The sequence below is a fragment of the Topomyia yanbarensis genome, chromosome 3 (assembly GCF_030247195.1).
Source record: "Topomyia yanbarensis strain Yona2022 chromosome 3, ASM3024719v1, whole genome shotgun sequence".
Classification (NCBI taxonomy): Eukaryota; Metazoa; Arthropoda; class Insecta; order Diptera; family Culicidae; genus Topomyia; species Topomyia yanbarensis.
This window is the reverse complement of record NC_080672.1, coordinates 182,921,625-182,944,180: the sequence shown is the minus strand read 5'-3', so window position 1 is coordinate 182,944,180 and position 22,556 is coordinate 182,921,625. Positions and strand designations below refer to the sequence as shown.

Sequence of the window (22,556 nt, the reverse complement as noted above, 5' to 3'; positions counted from 1 at the left end):
AGATTGGACCCTACCGTTAGCACGTGTACTGGGCTAGGACATAAAGGTCTTCTCCATTGTAAAAAAAAAAAAAAAATACACACATACAAACTCCGCTAGCGAATGACGGATCCCAATAGTAGCATGTCTGTAATAACATACGTACATGGAACTATTGAGAACCAGAGCTACAGGTCCAAAGCCCTGGTAAAGGAGGATGGTTGTGATGATCCGGGCCGAGATCACCACGTAAAGCAAGGTAGGGCATAATCCCAATTCCAAGGCGTGAAGCGACCCGTGCCGAGGGATGAGTGATCGAGGGGGTGAAAAAGATGCTCGATCGTTAACGGAGCCTGTGGGGTACCTGGGCAACCCCCACAGTAAGCGTCCCTTACCACGCTAATGCGGAGCTCTGGCGTGGCGGACATATATTTCTCGCGCTACTCGTGGGACTATACATGGAGATAAACAAAAATAAAAACAAACAGACGGAGGTGCCAAACCCCTTCGCTAGAGGTGGTTTGGCGAGGTCTCCCCCCCGTGGGGAGAGTAGTGGAGCGATGAGTGCTGCATCCGAAAGCACCAGTGACCCCCCAGCGGCAGTAGGCAATAACCCTACCAATGCATCGGAGGGGCCAATATCTGCGATGCGCAAAGTAGCGAAGCAACTCGATTCTATAATCGACTTCGCTAGCGGAAAGCAGAATATAGCCAAGGAGTTGAAGTTGAGCCTCCTGGAGCTCCGGAAAGCTGTTCGTGTCGCAAGACAGGAACAGCAGGCATATGTTGAGAGGGTGGAATGTCGGGAGAGGCCCGACAGAGAAACCCAGACAGTGGCCTCCAATAGGGAGGAAAGAGAGAAGGTCGATAGAGGTTCACAGACAGTGGCCTTTACCTTCTACGGAGCAGCCACGTCGATCGGAGCGGCGACTGAGTTCCCCTCGAAGGGAAAAGGAAAGGGCAATCGCAAGACGGCATCGAATGCGAAGCGCCCTAGGAAGTCGCCAGGCGAGGGTGCCAAAACCGACACCACTCGGCGTGCAACCGTCAAGGTCAAACGCCGCCTGGGTGAGGTAAGCGAGGGCGAGAGTGACCTCGCTGTGGAGAGCGATGGTACCAGCAACCCGGCACGACCGGGGCAGGGGGGCTCAAACCCCTGGACGCTGGCCACCAACAAAAAGCCGGCACCGAAATCGGAGGTACCGCGGCCTGTGAGGAAGGCCAAGGACAGAGGCGAAGCCTTGTGGTTAAAAACCGACAAGGACAAATACGCCGATGTCCTTAAATCGATGAAGGCGGCCGAAAGCCTCTCGGCCCTTGGGCAGGATGTGCGTAGCGTAAGACGCACCAACACGGGAGAGATGCTCCTGGTGCTGAAGCGAGGCGCACAATCAAGTGCAGTATATAAGGCCTTGGCCCAAGAGGTCCTTGGTGAGGGCGCCCAAATCAGGTCGCTAGGTGCGGAAACAACTCTCCAGTGCAAGCACTAGGACGAGTTCACGACCGCAGAAGACGTCGTCGCAGCCGTCAAGGAGCACTGCGGCGTCACAATCGAGCGGGCCTCTGTGCGACGTCTGGACGGGTCTGGAATGGTGGCAATCTGTACAACGGGAAGGTTCCCGGTTCAAGAGGTAATACACCCCTCCGCCGAGGGTGTGGCGATTGCCAAGATCAATGGTGTGTTCTATTGCAGCTGCTACTCCCCACCAAGGTGGCCAATAGAACAGTTCTACCAGATGATCGACAGGCTCTCGTCGGACCTCGTGGGCCGGAAACCGGCAGTAATAGCGGGAGACTTCAACGCTTGGGCAGTGGAGTGGGGCAGCCGCTGTACAAATAGCAGGGGTCAAGCGCTAATGGAAGCGTTTGCGAAACTCGATACTGTGCTAGCTAATGATGGCTCCGCTAGTACATTCCGTAGAAACGGAGTGGAGGCGTGGATTGATTTGACCTTTGCCAGCCCGAGTCTGGCTCCAGGCATGGAATGGAGGGTAGACGAAGGCTACACCCATAGCGATCATTTAGCAATCCGCTTTAAGATCAACTATGGTGTGCAGCATCCGAGGGCGGGAGATCCCTGTCAGGTACGCGGGTGGAAGTCCAATCACTTCGACAGCGAAGCTTTCACCGCGGCCCTGGGACTGGAGGCCAACACCGACAGTCTAAGCGGGGATGCGCTGGTAGCTGTTCTATCACGCGCGTGCGACGCCACTATGCCGAGAAAAACACTGCCAAGAAACGGTAGATGCCCGGTATACTGGTGGAGTGCCGAGATTGCAGCTCTACGGTCAGCCTGTCTCAGAGCTAGACGTAGGATGCAAAGAGCTCGCACCGAGGATGCAAGAGAGAACCGCCGTGAAGTGTTTCGAGCTGCGAAATTAGCCCTTAACAAGGCTATTAAAAGCAGCAAGAGAGCGTGTTTCGACAACCTGTGTGAGAGTGCCAACGCGAATCCGTGGGGTGACGCCTACCGGATTGTGATGGCCAAGACCAAAGGGGGCTCCTCACCCCCAGAACGGTCTCCGGACCGGTTGGCAACGATTATCGAAGTACTCTTCCCGTCTCGAGCCACAAGCCCCTGGCCACCTGCACTACGAGACAGTGCGGGCACGGTCGAAATGGTGGCTCCAGTGACGAACGAAGAACTACTCGCAGTGGCTAAATCCCTAGCAATGAACAAAGCTCCAGGGCCGGATGGAGTTCCGAACAACGCTCTCAAGGCAGCGATCATAGCGAACCCGAACATGTTCAGGCTAGCTATGCAGAGATGCCTTGACGAGTGCCGTTTCTCCGATAGATGGAAAAGGCAAAAACTGGTGCTGTTGCCGAAGCCCGGGAAGCCGCCAGGCGACCCATCGGCGTACAGACCAATCTGTCTGATAGACACGACTGGCAAACTGCTTGAGAGGATCATCCTCAACAGGCTCACCCCGTACGCGGAAGGTACGGACGGTCTGTCAAGCAACCAGTTTGGCTTTCGGAAGGGTAAGTCCACAGTGGACGCTCTCAACTCAGTGATAAATACTGCCGAGATAGCGATCCAACGAAAAAGGCGAGGTATTCGATACTGTGCGTTAGTGACACTTGACGTGAAGAACGCATTCAACAGCGCAAGCTGGGATGCCATCGCGCTCTCGTTACACCGGCTTAGCCTACCGGTGGGTCGGTACCGGATCCTGGAAAGTTACTTCCAAAACCGCGTACTGCTATACGAGACCGATGCCGGTCAGAAAAGGGTTCCGATTACCGCCGGAGTCCCGCAGGGCTCGATCCTAGGCCCGGTGCTATGGAACCTCATGTATGACGGGGTTCTGAGACTGAAGTTCCCTCCTGGGGTCAAGATCGTCGGCTTTGCCGACGACGTAACCTTGGAGGTCTACGGGGAGTCAATTCCTGAGGTAGAACTAACCGCAGAACACGCGATTAGCACGGTGGAGGAATGGATGAGCGCGAGAGGCCTGGAGCTCGCTCATCATAAGACGGAGGTAGTTATCGTCAACAACCGCAAGTCGGCACAACATGCAGTTATCCATGTGGGAGAAGTCGCGATCACTTCACAGCGAAGTCTGAAGTCTCTCGGAGTCATTATAGACGACAAGCTGACCTTCGGCAGCCATGTCGACTATACGTGCAAGAGAGCGTCGACTGCTGTTGCGGCACTATCGAGAATGATGTCCAACAGCTCAAAGGTGTGCGCCAGTAGACGTAGGTTACTGGCAGGCGTTGCCGTATCTATCCTCAGGTACGGCGGCCCGTCATGGTCAAGAGCACTGAGGGTAACCAGTTACCTACAGAAACTGGAGAGCACCTACCGCGTGATGTGCTTCAGAGTGATATCAGCCTACCGCACGGTATCACACGATGCATCCTGCGTGATAGCGAGCATGATGCCAGTCGGGCTGGTCATTCGGGAAGATGAGGAGTGCTTTGAGCTACGTGGAAATAGGGGAGCCCGCGAGCGCACCAGGGTGACCTCGGTCGCCAGATGGCAGCGTGAGTGGGACAACTCCTCGAAAGGTAGGTGGACCCACCTGCTGATACCTAGCATATCGAGCTGGGTGGGAAGACCCCATGGGGAAGTTCACTTCCACCTGACACAATTCCTGTCAGGCCATGGCTGTTTCCGTCAGTACCTCCACAGGTTCGGGCACGCGGAGGTCCCAGTCTGCCCGGACTGCCCAGGTGTAGATGAAACTGCCGAACACATACTGTTCGTATGTCATCGGTTCGACGTCGAAAGAAGAGCAATGCTTGACGTCTGTGGCTGGGACACAACCCCGGATACCCTTATTCAGCGGATGTGTCAAACGGTGGAGAAGTGGAACGCAGTCTCGGCTGCTACCATCCAGATTGCCAGTAGGCTACAGGTAATCTGGCGAACCGAGCAACAGACGGCGGGCACGGCTAACTAGTGATTGGTTAGCTGGAGCGAAAAAGGCCAAGCGCAAAATAAGAGAGTGAATGGTCTGTTCATGCTGAGGCAGGTTGGCGCAGCGAATGGCAACCGCGTAAGGGGTAAACCCAGTCACCCCGAAGCAAGACAGAAGAGTGAGTGTATAGGCGTATAAGTGGACTGCCTCATGCCAAGACGGGAGGGTCGTAGCGTATTATGTTGGAACTAAGCTATCGATGCCTCATGGCGTGGCAGAGGAGTGAAAGGGTGAGCACCCAAGTCAGTCTCACACTGCATGTTAAGGGTGAGCATAAAAGTCAGCCTCACAGGTTGGTAGAGGCTAGCACAAAAGTCAGCCTAGCAAGGAATGAAAAAGGTGAGCACAAAAGTCAGCCTCGCATGGTATGTCAGAAGTGGGGCCTAAGAAAAATGTCCCACATGGGATGCCAGAGGGAGTGACAAAGGTACAATAGAGTGGCACGATTGAGAGTGAATCAGGTGATAGGGTGAGCACCCAAGTCAGCCTCACATGGTATGGGTAGGGCGAGCACAAAAGTAAGCCTAGCAAGGAATGAGTAAGGTGAGCACACAAGTCAGCCTCGCATGGAACGTAAAAGGCGAGCACAAAAGTCAGCCTCATGTGGGAGTGTTTGAGAGTGAATCAAAGTGCGATTGAGAGAGCACCCAAGTAAGCCTCATACAGGATGTATGAACGCGTGAGTGAGAGTGAATGAGTACATTTAGTACAGCCATCCCCCCAGAAGTAATACCGAGAGGTAGTTCCTGGGAGGAATGATGGCGGAGCCCAATGGAGTTTAGTCGGTATTAATGGCTGGTCACCATTCGAGTCCGACACGCCCCCAGTGCACCCAGTGTGGTAGATTGGACCCTACCGTTAGCACGTGTACTGGGCTAGGACATAAAGGTCTTCTCCATTGCAAAAAAAAAATACACACATACATACACACACAGACATTTGCCGAACTCGACGAACTGAATCGTATGGTATATGTCACTTGGCCCTCCGGGCCTCCGTTAAGAAGTCGGTTTTCAGAGCAATTGCAATACCTTTCTATTGAGAAAGGCAAAAATATTGATTTTTGTGCGTGGGCCTCGGACGTTCTGGTAACAAATCGTCAGTTTACCATTCAAGTCTGCGCCTAGAGTCAATTCCTCAAATTCCTTCACATCACTCCAAAGATGATCACCTGACGGAGTAACGCTGCAGGCTTGAAGACCAAGCAGATCTGATGAAGCGACGAAGCTTTGATGATAGGATGACGTCACGCATGCCTGGAAGTTATCACTACTTAAAAGGAAAGCAGTACCAGTCTAAGTTTCAGCAAGACATATACTGCTGCTTGAAGGTCAGACAGATTTGAAAACGTGTCGAAGCTTTGATGAACGGACACGCCTGGTAGTTATAACTACTTAAAAGGCGAACAGTACCAGTCGAAGCTTGAGCAGGACATATACTGCTGCTAATGCTAACTGACCGAGTAACGCAGCACACTGACAGAATAACGCTGCATGCTTGAAGACGAAATGTATTCGATGAAGCGACAAAGCATTGATAATCGGGTGACGTCACACACGCCTGGAAGGTACAATTACTTAAAAGACGAGCAGTACCAGCCGAAGCTTCAGCAGGACATATACTGATGCTAAGGTTACCTAACGGAATAATGCTGCATACTAATGGGGTAACGCTGGATGCTTGAAGATCAAACAGATTTGAAAACGTGTCGGAGCATTGAAAGATGGTGGCAGCTGATGGATCGGCAGTTACGGGGTCGGAAGGGGCTTCCACCATGCGGTTTTTAGTGCGTCCCGGTGAAGATAAGACTGCCAACTCTAAACGTCCAAATGCGACGGCTCCATATGCGACGTGGGTTTCCTTTTCAACGGTACCGCCGATGTTAACCTGACAATTTGCACACCGGTTTTTTGATCGGCTATCTTCAAATTCACGAAATCGAACATTTTCTGGCCATGATTCATTTGAAAGAGCTGTCTTTGAATTTTTCATCGATGCCAACTTTGAATTACACAAATTGAAGCGAGCTAACGTCTTTTCCTCTGGGTACTAATTTAACTACCTTGGGTGTTACGTTCGACAGATCGGGGCATTCACTAATCAGTGAGGCAATCTGGTTCTCTTAAGTAGCCGGATGAAAAGCAAATATATCGGTTGCGATTCACAGTCTTGATCACATTTGGTGCCTTCGTACCTACATTATTCGTAACGGCGGGGAAGCTAAATGAGTTCCCATTGTTTGCTCTGTCCCAGTTAAGCTCAGCCGGAAATGAACTGGAATTCTGGCTGGTTCCAGTTCGCATTCCGGCTCCAGTGACACAACAGATTCTAGTTAGAATCGGTTGTGTCACTGGAGCCCGTGTACGAACTGGAACCAGCCAGAATTCCGATTCATTTCCGGCTGAACTTTACTGGGGTGACGTTTTGGTGTGTTGTTAGGTATATCGAAGCAATTTACATTTGGCCAGAAAATCGGTGTAACAAAGGGAGAAGGCGCACTCGATTTGGAGTCTACTTTTGCAGTCGGTGATTCAAATCCTGAGTGCAATTTTTCTATCTCCATTTGCATGGATTGAATAGCGGTAGGCAAATTTGCAAATTTGTCGTCGAAACTGGTCATCAATTAGCGAAAGTGCGCATTAGAGAAAAGAAGAGCATAACCGTCGCACATCCAAAATACGTTGTTTTTGTAATTCCTCATCTGGTCCTATCAAGGACCATGAACATATCCCATGAACATTGGCACAAACTGCATGGAAGGTTACATCGCAGTAGCCGTTACATATCACAGCCTCTTTATCTTTCACAATCTTCTGGCAGCGGTGACAAACCATGACCGATTTCGAATTTTATCTTTCACGATCTTCTGGCAGGGGTGACAAACCATGACAGATTTCGATTTTTTTTCGTGTGCGAGTTCAACCCGCACTCATGTTCTTGCTGTATAAAGTTTATCGTGCGATTTGCACCCTGATGTGCAAGTTTTAATTGTGCGTTCTCAAAATTCCCGAACGAATGTGTGAAAGTAACTGGTACATTGAGGAAAAAGCACCTAAGAATTTCATAAGTCACAACTTATGAACCTGCGCAATTGTGATTTCATTAGACGCTTATGTATTCCATAAGCGAACACATGAACTTCATAAGTTCGCATTATTGAATCCGTAGACGAGTCTTAAGTTTATTATAAACATTAGTATTGTGAAAATGTCATAAGTTAAAACAAAATTGATGGGATTAGCTCCAAGTTAGGTGTGTTGAAATTGAACTAAACTAGCTGTTTCAAACGAGTGAAAAGTAAATGTGAGTATTTATTTTGTTTTCATTGACCATTGTCTCATATTCTTTGTATATATTTGACAGCACCTAAGCAATATTGTGGCATGACTGACTTTTACGATGGATACTTAGCCGAACCATAGTGCTTCAGAAACTAAGGGCTTCCAAGTAGGTGAACTGGAGACTTGTTTGAAAACGTATGTAAATTATGTTCAATGATTTTAAAAATATATGACTAGAAAAAAGAAATATAACAGGTGTTCTTATTTACAATCTCTTACCAAGATGAATAATATAAGTATAATGCTATGAAAATCATAAGAGCATCCTCAGAATTTCATAAGTATGGCTTATGACATTCGTAAGTTATCCAATAGCCAACTTCCCCTCTAAATCATAAGACACACTTATGATTTCTATGTGGGATCCTTGTGGCGCAAATTCATAAGTAGTTTTTATGGATTTCGATAGTTATTTTATCTCGGTGTATTATTCTATGTACCATTGTACCTATTGTATTCTATGCACCATTGTACCTATTCGAATAGTTTGGGAATGGATTTGCATGGGTGAGTTATCGTTGAAATCACTTGCCGCTGCTGGTGTGTACCATACATTGGCGGATCCAGCGGGAGGGTCCTGGGGGTCCGGACCTCTTCCGAAAATTTTCAACTTGTTGACAAATTTTAAATTAGTTTCAATTTCATGTTAATTTTAAACTTAACATCATTTCAAACCAAATTTAACCACCAAAACTGATGATCATTGAATGAGTTTTTGACGCAAAACGTATTGTACAATGTTCATTCTAAAATCTAATTTGAAAGATTAAATCTTTGTGATTATTGTAGTGTAGTAGAGTTTTATACAACCATCCAGAAGACACTAACCATTGTTGCAACCGAATTGACAGGGCGAAGTGTATTCCACTTCGCTCCGGTTATGTCTTTGATATTACCCTACCACATATTACACGCCACGTTAGTAGCAATCCTTATCATGGTACTATTAATAATAGATGTACTATATTTTTAAAATTACAGTATTCGTCAATGAAGTCGGAAATGATTTGGCACAAGTCGCAGTTGACGTAGCTTTGAGCTACATAAGGAAAAATCCAAGCCTAGGGCTTTCGGTGGAATTGCTATCAGTTGAAGGGAATCGAACAGATAGTAAAGGACTCTTAGAATCATGTAAGTAACCTCTCAATTCACTTCTTGTGCATTGTTTCGCCTGGTTTTTTAATTGATTTATTATTTATAGCGCGCAATTTCAAGCTTCCTATATGTATATTTTTTACATTTTAACGACATTTAATTAGCTAGAGATTACTGGGTACAGATCGGAAAACTAGAAGTGGCAGGCTTAATATCTTACGGGCTTACTTTTGTCTTATGTCGATGGGGATCGAGCTTAGACAGCATAACTACGAATCAGTCAAGTCCACAAACATGCCTCTTTAGCGTGAGAACCGACTACTATACTTTTCAAATGGAATTTTATTTGCGGTTTTGAATGTACATATGTTACTACAGCCAACTTTACTTTGGATCAGTGGCGTAGCCAGGGGAGGGGGGGGGTTTGGGGTTAAACCCCCCCCCCCCAACCAAAATTAATTGGATTGAAAAAAAAATTGATGCTGACGAATTTAATTAAATATTCCACAAAATATTTTTGGAAAAATATTCTCTGATCACTACATTGAGAACTGTGTTTAAAGCGTCATGAGAACTTTTGGACAATTGTGGGAAGGGGATCTTGTAACTTATCTCTTAGCCAAAATCCCATAGTTGTCAAATTACTTCAATGTAAAATAAAATAACTGTTTGAATTATTATGAGCTTATTTTTGGAAAGATGCTTCAAAATATGGATTAGAGACAATTTTTCGAATGGGAATCTAAATTTGAATAGGTTGATTGCATATAAAACATAAGCTTGTTTACCGAAAACTTACATACATTTCAACATTTGCTGAAAATGTATTTTTTTAGATTGTGTAGAGTTTAGACAACAATTCAATATGGTTAATAACAAGAATAACATTTCAGAAACTAGTTGAAAGCTGATGTAATTTTGTCTCTAGCAGGTCAGGATCGGTTTTATGAGCATTGGATTTTTGTTGTAATATCAACTATATGAATAGCCTCTTAGCAGGATGCAATGAATGGCGTACTAAAATTTTGTGTGCTACGTACTAGTACTGCAAGTTGTGAGGTTGACTAATGAAGAAAAGTAAAATTAATGCTCGATAAATTTGACCGTTAAAATTTGGCAGTTTCGAATGAATGTGATCGTGACCGTTAAACGATCACATTCATTCGAAACTGCCAAATTTCGATGTTAAGTAACATTAAAGAATTTCAAAACGTAAAACTGTTCATCTGCTGATAGAATAATTTTGACGGTTAATCTTCCTAGAAGTAATTATACACAAGAATTACTCTTCAACCAAATTTGGGTCGAGACTTAATGTCTCCAGCAAAGTTTTCGAAAGTGCTATTTCAAACAACTTTGTCAATGACATAAATATCCCACATATTCAGAGTATCGAAATATAGTAGTAGAAAACCTTTACAACAAGCTATTCTGAAATTACTGTATTTGATAAATCTCTTCTGCGATAATTAAATAATAAATTCACATTGCGTTCAAGGTGCCTTTGAAGCTTACAAAAAAAAAATAAGGGAACTGGATTTAAAACAAATAATTCCCAGATATTAAAAGGACTCAAAAACACAAAGAGTGATTCCATTTTCAGGAGCTAGCATAAATTCGGCGCTAGCTTAGTCCGCCCACCAAGTTAGTGTCGGATTCTGATGAGATGAAGTCGAAACGCAAGTTTCAGTTCCATCCATCCATAATTTAGTTATAGGTTTTGTGTTCTCAACTCGCAATGATTGTTTCAAACAATTTTATCCGTAGCGCAGAAAAAAATAGTTTTCACCTAAATTTTTCTTCACTAAGAAGAAATATAGCAGACCCAGTCCATTGAAATCCCTATATGTTGAATTCATGTAACCTTCATATTTACAACAAAATTGTTTGAAATGACATTATCAAGAACTTTGCTGAAGGCACCATGTCTCTTAATATTTTTGAAAAATTAACTCACCATAATTACCTCTATGAGAGTTAATCACTAAAATTTCTATATCAAAGCAGGCGCTGTTTTATGTTGATAACTTCCCGAAGTTGTCAAACCTTCAAAGTCAAGGATTATTATATTAGGTGATCTTGAACATTGAAATTTTTTTAGATCATTTATCCTACTTTACAGTGGTGATGACAAAAAATTTGCGATTTTCATCAAAACCCCCTCCAAACCAAATTTCTGGCTACGCCACTGCTTTGGATACTGATGCTTGAATGCTACTTATTTAGATAAAAGATGTAATTATGGATAGTTCCAATAATTAAAATAAATGTTCTAGTTGCAATTGGTCGGTGTTAAGTCAGACTGGACCAAGTAACAAAATATTGATTTCGAGAAAAACGGGTTTAAATTTTGAATCGCAGCATCCTCTACGTTATAATTGGAAATTATTTTTTGCCATAATTCTTGTTTATATATTACATATTTCATTCATTTAATACTGAACATTTTACGACTTTTTCGGACGCGCCATCCTAACTCAAAATCTATTATACCAACAATTTTGAAATTTTCTACAGTATTTGTCCACATAATTTCCCATTTAACAACGGAAACTTTTCCCTTTTTCGTTTTTTTGAAAATTTGGTAGCATTTTGAAGTCAAAAATCCGATTTTCGGTAAAGAAGTGTCGGGTATTGTAAAAATAACAACAATTGATTTGTAAAAAACTTGGAATGATGTGACAAAGAAAAAATATTGCATTATCAAATTATGAAATGTAAATTGACTGAATAGACTAGTGCTCTCTATAGCGGAATGAAAGGCAAGACGGACAGCTTAAGGTTAAATTGTGAATTCTACTTATTCATTGATACATTGCTCACAAATTATACACAAACCGTAATTTGAGATCATATTCTATCAATACAGTAAATGGGGTACAAATTCACCCCACTCCATCTTTGAAACCGTGTGAAAACGAGAATTCGAAATTAGCTGACCTGAGACAAGCCAATTTATGTATCGTTGATTCAATAAGTTCCGTTCTTTCAACTACACAGCTGTTTTCGCAATTAATTCGGGAGAGATGCCGCGTCAGGAGAGATGCCGCACTCTCTATATCTCGTATATGGGGTGACTTTTATACGGTAATATGATATTGTGAGTTTGTCTTTCGAAGAATTATAACACTAAAGATGTAAAATCATCCTTTTTAATTACTCACAAAAATTTTATTATTGATTATGTGCATTCAGTTGCAGCACGGAGTGCCGAAAATTTTTCAGCGCCGCAATAAAATTTCGTTTTTTTTACATCGTTCGATTTTTTTTTAAAATCATGTATCGGTTGAATAGATGGGACCTTTTAGAAGGCATTCTGATCATAAGCACGATCATCCATAATTTCAGAGGCAAAAGTGCATTCAATTGCAGCACGGAGTGCCGAAAATTTTTCAGCTCCGCATTACAATTTTTAAATAGTTTGATTTTTTTGGAAATCATGAATCGGTTGAAAAGATGGAACCTTTTAGAAGGCATTGTGATCATAAGCACGATCATCCATAATTTCAGAGGCAAATGTCGTCGTTCGGCATCTCTCCCCTACAATTGGGAGAGATGCTGCATAAAAATTGCGGGTGAGATGCCGCACTCGATGGAGGAGGATGCATAGCTAAAATGTATTTTTTTCACCTCGGAATGTCATTAAATGATCATTTGCGTCACGTATAGGTTTTTAATAAGGTATATCCACAAACTAACGGACCTAACTCAGTGACATATAGTATTATGATCCTATTGATCTATATATTTAAACGGGCGATATATATCTAAGTACTAGTTACTTCGGGTTATTCTTAAAAGTTTCAGGCACTAATTTTCGTGAACGCATTGATTTATAGTGATGTCAATATTTGGATAAAAGCGAAAATTTGAACGAATTGATGCTTTTTCAAAATGAATCTTTCTAGAACAAACCTAAGTTGTATAAATTCATTGTTTGGAGAAACAGCCGAACACTACTTTTAAGGAACTGCTACCAACACATAGATATGTATATCACTCGTACAAACATATAGATAAATAGTGCCCTCAATTAAGTTACCCCAACTTAACCGTTACACAAGGTTGCGAAAGAAAAATATTTTTAAAATGTAGAATAAAAAAATGTTTCTGGAAACGGAAGTACCCCCTTAAGAAAAGTGAAGGAGCAAGCCGATTTAAATGTGTAATCTAACTTCATGAAAATCAGCTGAAGACACTTAATCACAAAAACATCAATGAGAACTAAAAAATACTTTTGTTCACCATTTTTCAGTTTGTGACCACGGTGCGGCGTCTCACCCTCACATGCGGCATTTCTCCCGCAATGACCTTTTCGTAAAATGTTCATGGAAATTTGATGATTTTTTTCCAAGATAAAAACCATTTCACAGTATTTTAGAAACTTGTCCCAATTGATAAAAATGATTTTATTAATTATTGAATAGTTTACTTTGATGCAGGATTGATTTTTAGAAAGGTGCGGCATCTCTCCCCAAATTGCCCTATAATACCCGAAGAAAACGATAAGAGTTATAAGAAATGCATCATCACACTGTTAGGTGGATTAAAAACGTTTTGCCTTTCTCAATAGAAAGGTATTGCAATTGCTCTGAAAACCGACTTTTTAACGGAGGCCCGGAGGGCCGAGTGACATATACCATTCGATTCAGTTCGTCGAGTTCGACAAATGTCTGTGTGTGTATGTATGTGTGTGTGTATGTATGTATGTGTGTGTGTGTATGTGCGTCTGTGTGTGTGTACGCGAACACAATCTCACTCACTTTTCTCAGATATGGATGAACCGATTTTTACAAACTTAGTCCCAAATGAAAGGTGCAACGTTCCCATAGGCTGCTATTGAATTTCTAATGGATCCGACTTCCGGTTCCGGAATTACAGGGTGATGAGTACGATCACGCAGAAAATGTCGATTTTAAGAAATTCTGCAATGAATGTATAATGGTGAAAAATTTTCCAAAATGTGACCACAACTGCTTCGATTTGTAGTACTAGGTCATTAACAGCCATTCAAAGTCTCTTTGGTCACATTGGCCACCATCATCGGTTCCGGAAGCCCCGGCGGAAGTATCCAAATTCAGACTAACAGTCACGTCAGTTTCTCGGAGATGGCTAGACCGAATCAACCAAACTTAGTCTCAAATGAAAGATGTTGCGTCCCCGTAAATGGCTATTAAATTTTATCCCCAACCGACTTCCGGTTCCGGAGTTACAGGTTGTGGCGTGCGATCACATAGCAAATTGTGATTCAAACCGATACTCCGATGGAAGCAAAACAGGTAAAAATTTCGCTAAAATGTCCCTCAAATAACTTAACTTTGCAGTTCTAGGTCACCGACGACCAAACAAACTTTCGTTGACTACATTGACCACCATAGACGGTTCCGGAAGTGCCCGGGAAAAGCGGCCATCTTTCATAACTAGCAAACTCATATCAGTTTCTCGGAAATGGTTGGGCCGATTTTCACAAACTTAATCCCAAATGATAGCTATATTATCCTCACAGATGTCTGTGAAATTTCGCACGGATCGCTTGTATGGTTCCGGAAATATAGACTGAACGGTCCGGTCACACATGAAATTCCCATATAAGCCGGAACTCTAATTTTTTTTACAAAGGGGGGACCCCATGAAATTTCAGAAATCGAATTCGCATTTTTGATGCCAAACATCTTTAAAATGCATGAAACGTCGAGATTTTATGTTATCTCGAAAAAAAATTTTTTATAAAAAATCTACTTTTTGGGACTGCCGATTTCGCACCTTTTTGCCTTTCTCATATAAAGAAAGGCTATGCAATCACTGTAAAAATCGACTTTTTAACCGAGGCCCGGAGGGCCGAGTGTCATACACCATTCGATTCAGTTCGTCGAGATCGGCAAATGTCTGTGTGTGTGTATGTATGTGTGTGTATGTGTGTGTGTGTATGTGTGTGTGTCATTTAAACTCACACAATTTTCTCGGAGATGGCTGAACCGATTTTCGCAAACTTAGTTTCATCTGAAAGGTATAACGCTCCCATAAGCTGCTATTGAATTTTTAATTGATCCGACTTCCGGTTCCGGAGTTACGGGTTGTAGAGTGCGGTCACACAGCAAATTCCCGTATAAACTGGTACCACCATGATGTTAGAATGATGTAAAACATATTAAAATTGATGTAACATTACTCTAATTTGCGGATCTAGATTACTAATGATCAATTAAAACAGTTTTGACTACATTGGCCACCTATGACGGTTCATGACGCCCCCGGGGAACCCGCCAAGTTCCTAAGCTAATATCACACCCATTCCCCAACGAATTCTCTACCGATTTTTACAAACTTGATTTCAAATGAAAGATACAGTAATACCGTTGACTACTGCTGAATTTCATTTGGTTTTGACTCTTGCTTCCGGAGTTACAGGGGTGTTAGTAAGGATACACTGGAATTTCCCATATAAATCGGTACAATCGTAATACCTCAAAGACTAAAAACTATTGAAATGGTCACCAAATTACTTCTAATCGCAGATCTAGATCACTGATTGCCAATCAAACATTCATTGAATATATTGTCCACTATCGACGATTCCGGAAGTCCGGAATTCCGGGCATATTCCACAATTAAAGCCACATCGGTTCTTCGGTGATGACTGAACCGATTTTCTCTAACCAAGTCTCAAATAGAAAGCAAAATATGCAGTTGAGTATTGCGTCGCCGCCCCTCCCCCCCCCGCCTTGCTCTTACACCTCCTTCCTTCATCACTCCCCTCCCCTTGGACCACCCTCACGCCCGCATTTCCTTCATCCACCCCGTATACCGAAATAAGATGAAGGATTTCTGACGCATCCTCCACTCCCACTCTACTAATCCCCCATTCCCTACACTTTCAAACCCATTCCACCAACATTTCAAAATATAATCACATGAAGATAACATTGAACTCATGCTGATTAAGCTATATAAATATTATTCTTTTGCCTTTCTCATTTAGAAAGGTTGCATAGCTCCAAAAACCGATTTTCTAACCGAGGCCCGGAGGGCCGAGTCTCATATAACATTCGACTCAGTTCGCCGAGATCGCAAAATGTCTGTGTGTATGTATGAGTGTATGTATATATGTATGTATGTATGTATGTATGTATGTATGTATGTATGTATGTATGTATGTATGTGTGTATGTATGTATGTATGTATGTATGTATGTATGTATGTATGTATGTATGTATGTATGTATGTATGTATGTATGTATGTATGTATGTATGTATGTATGTATGTGCATGTGCGGATTTGTTAACAAAATGTCCACATCGGCTGAACCGATTTTTACAAACTAAGATTCAAATGAAAGGTATAATATTCGCATTTGTTGCTATTGAATTTCATTTTCAACCGACATCTTGTTCCGGATTACGAGTTGAAGAGTATGGTTACAAAACAAAATTTGTTGATTTGTCCACATCGGTTTCTCGGAATTTTCTGAACCGATTTTGACAAACTTGATTTTAAATGAAAGGTCCATCAGCTGCTGTTGAATTTTGTGTGGATCCGAGTTCTGGTTCCTGAATTACAGGGTGATACGCACGATCACGCAGCAAATCCCGATTCTAACGAATTCTGCGATGAATGTAAAAAGGTGAATTTTTTTCCAAAATGTAAACACATTCATGTTGCTAAAATATTTGTAGATCTAGGTCACCAACAGTCATTCAAAGTCTCTTTGGCCACACTGGCCACCATCGACGGATCCGGAAGCATCCAAATGCAGAATAACGGTTATATTGGTTTCTCGAAAATGGCTAGACCGATTTGATCAACTTAGTCTCAAATTAAAGGTGTTGCGTCCCCGGAAACTGATATTAAATTCCATCTCCATCCAGCTCCGGAGTTACGGGTTGTGGAGTACGATCACATAGAAAACTCCGATTCAAACCGATACCGCGATGAATGCAAAAAGGTGTAATAAGAATGAAAGACATTTCCATAATGTTATATTGTACGAACCATAGTTTGGAGAAATGAGAAAGGCACAATTGCACCTCTAGGTGGATTAAAACAGGTTTTTCAGTTCAATATTACCATGGCTGTTTTTTCTTTTTCAAAATTTTAGAACTCGAATAATGATTTATTTTCCTGTATATAGTTGTCATGTGATGTATAATAATAAAATGTAATATATGCATTTAAAAGTTTTTAATGAATATAAACAACGCACACATTCTCGTGATTCATGATTGAGAAAGGCACAATTGCACCGCTAGGTGGATTAAAATAGATTTTGCCTTTCTCATATAAAGAAAGGCTATGCAATCACTGTAAAAATCGACTTTTTAACGGAGGCCCGGAGGGCCGAGTGTCATACACCATTCGATTCAGTTCGTCGAGATCGGCAAATGTCTGTGTGTGTATGTGTGTGTGTGTGTATGTGTGTGTATGTGTGTGTGTCATTTAAACTCACACAATTTTCTCAGAGATGGCTGAAGCGATTTTTGCAAACTTAGTTTCATCTGAAAGGTATAACGCTCCCATAAGCTGCTATTGAATTTTTTGTTGATCCGACTTCCGGTTCCGGAGTTACGGGTTAAAGAGTGCGGTCACACAGCAAATTCCCATATAAACTAGTACCACCATGATGTTCAAATGATGTAAAACATATTAAAATTGATGTAACATTACTCTAGTTTGCGGGTCTGGATCACTAATGATCAATCAAAGCAGCTTTGACCGCATTGGCCACCTATGACGGTTCATGACGCCTCCGGGGAACCCGCCAAGTTCCTAAGCTTATATCACACCCATTCCCCAACGAATTCTCTACCGATTTTTACAAACTTGATTTCAAATGAAAGATACAGTAATGCCATTGACTGCTGCTGCATTTCACTCGGTTCTGACTCTTGCTTCCGGAGTTACAGGGGTGTTAGTAAGGATACACTGGAATTTCCCATATAAATCGGTACAATCGTAATGCCTCAGAGGCTAAAAGCTATTGAAATGGTCACCAAATTACTTCTAATCGCAGATCTAGATCACTGATTGCCAATCAAACATTCTTTAAATATATTATCCACTATCGACGATTCCGGAAGTCCGAAATTCCGGGCATATTCCACAATTAAAGCCACATCGGTTCTTCGGTGATGACTGAACCGATTTTCTCAAACCAAGTCTCAAATGGAAGGCAAAATATGCAGTTGAGTATTGCGTCGCCGCCCCTCCCCCCTCCTTGCCCTTACACCTCCCTCCTTCATTACTCCCCTCCCCTTGGACCACCCTCACGCCCGCACTTCCTTCATCCACCCCGTACACCGAAATAAGATGAAGGATTTCTGACGCATCCTCCACTCCCACTCTACTAACCCCCCATTTCCTCCACTTTCAAACCCATTCCACCAACATTTCATAATATAATCACATGAAGATAACATTGAACTCATGCTAATTAAGCTAATTAAATATTATTCGTTTGCCTTTCTCATATAGAAAGGTTATGCAATTGCTCCAAAAACCCACTTGCTAACCGAGGCCCGGAGGGCCGAGTCTCATATAACATTCGACTCAGTTCGCCGAGATCGCAAAATATCTGTGTGTATTTATGTGTGTATGTATGTGCGCATGTATGTGTGTATGTATGTATGTATGTATGTATGTATGTATTTTTTTTTCTTTTTTTTTTTTTTACAATGGAGAAGACCTTTATGTCCTAGCCCAGTACACGTGCTAACGGTAGGGTCCAATCTACCACACGGGGTGCACTGGGGGCGTGTCGGACTCAAATGGTGACCAGCCATTAATACCGACTAAACTCCATTGGGCTCCACCATCATTCCTCCCAGGAACTACCTCTCGGTATTACTTCTGGGGGGATGGCTGTACTGAATGTACTCATTCACTCTCACTCATACTCCTGTATGAGGCTTACTTGGGTGCTCTCTCAATCACACTTTGATTCACTCTCAAACACTCCCACATGAGGCTGACTTTTGTGCTCACCTTTTACGTTCCATGCGAGGCTGACTTGTGTGCTCACCTTACTCATTCCTTGCTAGACTTACTTTTGTGCTCGCCCTACCCATCCATGTGAGGCTGACTTGGGTGCTCACCCTATCACCTGATTCACTCTCAATCGTGCCACTCTATTGTACCTTTGTCACTCCCTCTGGCATCCCATGTGGGACATTTTTCTTAGGCCCCACTTCTGACATACCATGCGAGGCTGACTTTTGTGCTCACCTTTTTCATTCCTTGCTAGGCTGACTTTTGTGCTAGCCTCTACCAACCTGTGAGGCTGACTTTTATGCTCACCCTTAACATGCAGTGTGAGACTGACTTGGATGCTCACCCTTTCACTCCTCTGCCACGCCATGAGGCATCGATAGCTTAGTTCCAACATACTACGCTACGACCCTCCCGTCTTGGCATGAGGCAGTCCACTTATATACACTATACTCACTCTTCTGTCTTGCTTCGGGGTGGCTGGGTTTACCCCTTACGCGGTTGCCATTCGCTGCGCCAACCTACCTCGGCATGAACAGACCATTCACTCTCTTATTTTGCGCTTGGCCTTTTTCGCTCCAACTAACCAATCACTAGTTAGCCGTGCCCGCCGTCTGTTGCTCGGTTCGCCAGATTACCTGTAGCCTACTGGCAATCTGGATGGTAGCAGCCGAGACTGCGTTCCACTTCTCCACCGTTTGACACATCCGCTGAATAAGGGTATCCGGGGTTGTGTCCCAGCCACAGACGTCAAGCATTGCTCTTCTTTCGACGTCGAACCGATGACATACGAACAGTATGTGTTCGGCAGTTTCATCTACACCTGGGCAGTCCGGGCAGACTGGGACCTCCGCGTGCCCGAACCTGTGGAGGTACTAACGGAAACAGCCATGGCCTGACAGGAATTGTGTCAGGTGGAAGTGAACTTCCCCATGGGGTCTTCCCACCCAGCTCGATATGCTAGGTATCAGCCGGTGGGTCCACCTACCTTTCGAGGAGTTGTCCCACTCACGCTGCCATCTGGCGACCGAGGTCACCCTGGTGCGCTCGCGGGCTCCCCTATTTCCACGTAGCTCAAAGCACTCCTCATCTTCCCGAATGACCAGCCCGACTGGCATCATGCTCGCTATCACGCAGGATGCATCGTGTGATACCGTGCGGTAGGCAGATATCACTCTGAGGCACATCACGCGGTAGGTGCTCTCCAGTTTCTGTAGGTAACTGGTTACCCTCAGTGCTCTTGACCATGACGGGCCGCCGTACCTGAGGATAGATACGGCAACGCCTGCCAGTAACCTACGTCTACTGGCGCACACCTTTGAGCTGTTGGACATCATTCTCGATAGTGCCGCAACAGCAGTCGACGCTCTCTTGCACGTATAGTCGACATGGCTGCCGAAGGTCAGCTTGTCGTCTATAATGACTCCGAGAGACTTCAGACTTCGCTGTGAAGTGATCGCGACTTCTCCCACATGGATAACTGCATGTTGTGCCGACTTGCGGTTGTTGACGATAACTACCTCCGTCTTATGATGAGCGAGCTCCAGGCCTCTCGCGCTCATCCATTCCTCCACCGTGCTAATCGCGTGTTCTGCGGTTAGTTCTACCTCAGGAATTGACTCCCCGTAGACCTCCAAGGTTACGTCGTCGGCAAAGCCGACGATCTTGACCCCAGGAGGGAACTTCAGAGTCAGAACCCCGTCATACATGAGGTTCCATAGCACCGGGCCTAGGATCGAGCCCTGCGGGACTCCGGCGGTAATCGGAACCCTTTTCTGACCGGCATCGGTCTCGTATAGCAGTACGCGGTTTTGGAAGTAACTTTCCAGGATCCGGTACAGACCCACCGGTATGTATGTATGTATATATGTATGTATGTATGTATGTGTGTGTATGTGCGGATTTGTTAACAAAATGTCCACATCGGTTTCTCGGAGATGGCTGAACCGATTTTTACAAACTAAGATTCAAATGAAAGGTATAATATTCCCATAGGTTGCTATTGAATTTCATTTTCAACCGAAATCTTGTTCTGGATTACGAGTTGAAGAGTATGGTTACAAAACAAAATTTGTTGATTTGTCCACATCGGCTTCTCGGAATTTTCTGAACCAATTTTGACAAACTTGATTTTAAATGAAAGGTCCATCAGCTGCTGTTGAATTTTGTGTGGATCCGAGTTCTGGTTCCTGAATTACAGGGTGATACGTACGATCACGCAGAAAATCCCGATTCTAACAAATTCTGCGATGAATGTAAAAAGGTAAATTTTTTCCAAAATGTAAACACAACTGTTCAATTTGTAGATCTAGGTCACCAACAGTCATTCAAAGTCCCTTTGGCCACACTGGCCACCATCGACGAATCCGGATGCATCCAAATTCAGAATAACGGTTATATTGGTTTCTCGAAAATGGCTAGACCGATTTGATCAACTTAGTCTCAAATGAAAGGTGTTGCGTCCTCGGAAACTGATATTAAATTCCATCTCCATCCGACTTCCAGCTCCGGAGTTACGGGTTGTGGAGTGCGATCACATAGAAAACTCCGATTCAAACCGATACCGCGATGAATGCAAAAAGGTGCTCTTATATATATATATACTTACCAAGTGTAATAAGAATGAAAGACATTTCCATAATGTTATATTGTACGAACCAGCTATTAAATCATAGTTTGGAGAAATGAGAAAGGCACAATTGCACCTCTAGGTGGATTAAAACAGGTTTTTTGTAATGTAATTACTTTTGAGTCATTTTAACTTTTTCATAAACAATTTACAACTAATCTCTTATTTCTCATTGTTATTAATTTTAATTCATTTTCTGACTTATTTCTCATGTGTATTTTTCCTTGTAATCATCAATATTAGCTTAAAATCCAATTCCGCTCAGAAAAAGGATAGAATTGCAAAAATATTAAAGTGCACACTGCTAAATTTACAACACGGCCCCGCACATAATTCGGCCAATCTACCCCAATGCATATTTTCGAGAACAATTAAGATTCACAAAACCAAAGTAAGGTGGAAACCGTTATATCATTTTGTTGGGTTTTTAGTACCACAGTTTTGGAAATCGGATGTAAATTGATTCGCGTTACACATATTACCTGGTTCACAAAAACAGAAATTTACTCACATGCGCCAGAAAAGAATAAAGATGCTCCTGTAAAAACGACAACACAAAAACACCTGAAATTAAGTCGGTACATAGGCTACATAATGCCCCATCAAAATCACTACAGATTTCGCTACTGCATATAGTGGTTTTTTATGAAAGACACTCGGCCAACCTACCCCTTCGGCCACCCAGCCCCAGTGCTCGCTAAAACCGCTCAAATATTAGTTAGCAGTAGACTGATGATGGAAAATATGCATTTTTTTCGAGCTAATTTATAATAAAATTAGTAGTGCAAACAATGAAGGACCTGCATATACTGCTAAAACAGAGAGATAGTAGGAAGAAAGACGAACTGCTTGAAGTTAAAAATACCCTATTGACCTGTGAACGTTATATCCTATCAAAACTTATTATTGAACTGATAATTTTCTATGGATTTATATACCTGATTGATACGTAATGTCCACAAATGCAATGGCTCACGCGTAATTATTCACAATGCGCCGCTGTGTTCATTTTAATTCAAAAAGAGGTTTTTAGTTAGTTACATTAAGCCATCCCAATGCACAATCAATTATAGTAAAAGTCGACTCATTCGAAGTGATTC

At 43.2% G+C, this 22,556-nt stretch overlaps 1 protein-coding gene across 3 annotated transcripts in view; it reads left to right on the top strand.

The window, feature by feature from the left end:
• The window catches only part of LOC131688618 (ionotropic receptor 25a), an 800,747-nt gene that overhangs the window by 210,333 nt on the left and 567,858 nt on the right, over positions 1 to 22,556 (top strand). For all 3 annotated transcript variants that reach the window (XM_058972999.1, XM_058973001.1, XM_058973000.1), the window contains one exon: positions 8,732 to 8,881. In XM_058972999.1, coding sequence (XP_058828982.1) covers positions 8,732 to 8,881 — 150 coding nt within the window. The remainder of the gene's footprint in view (positions 1 to 8,731; positions 8,882 to 22,556) is intronic.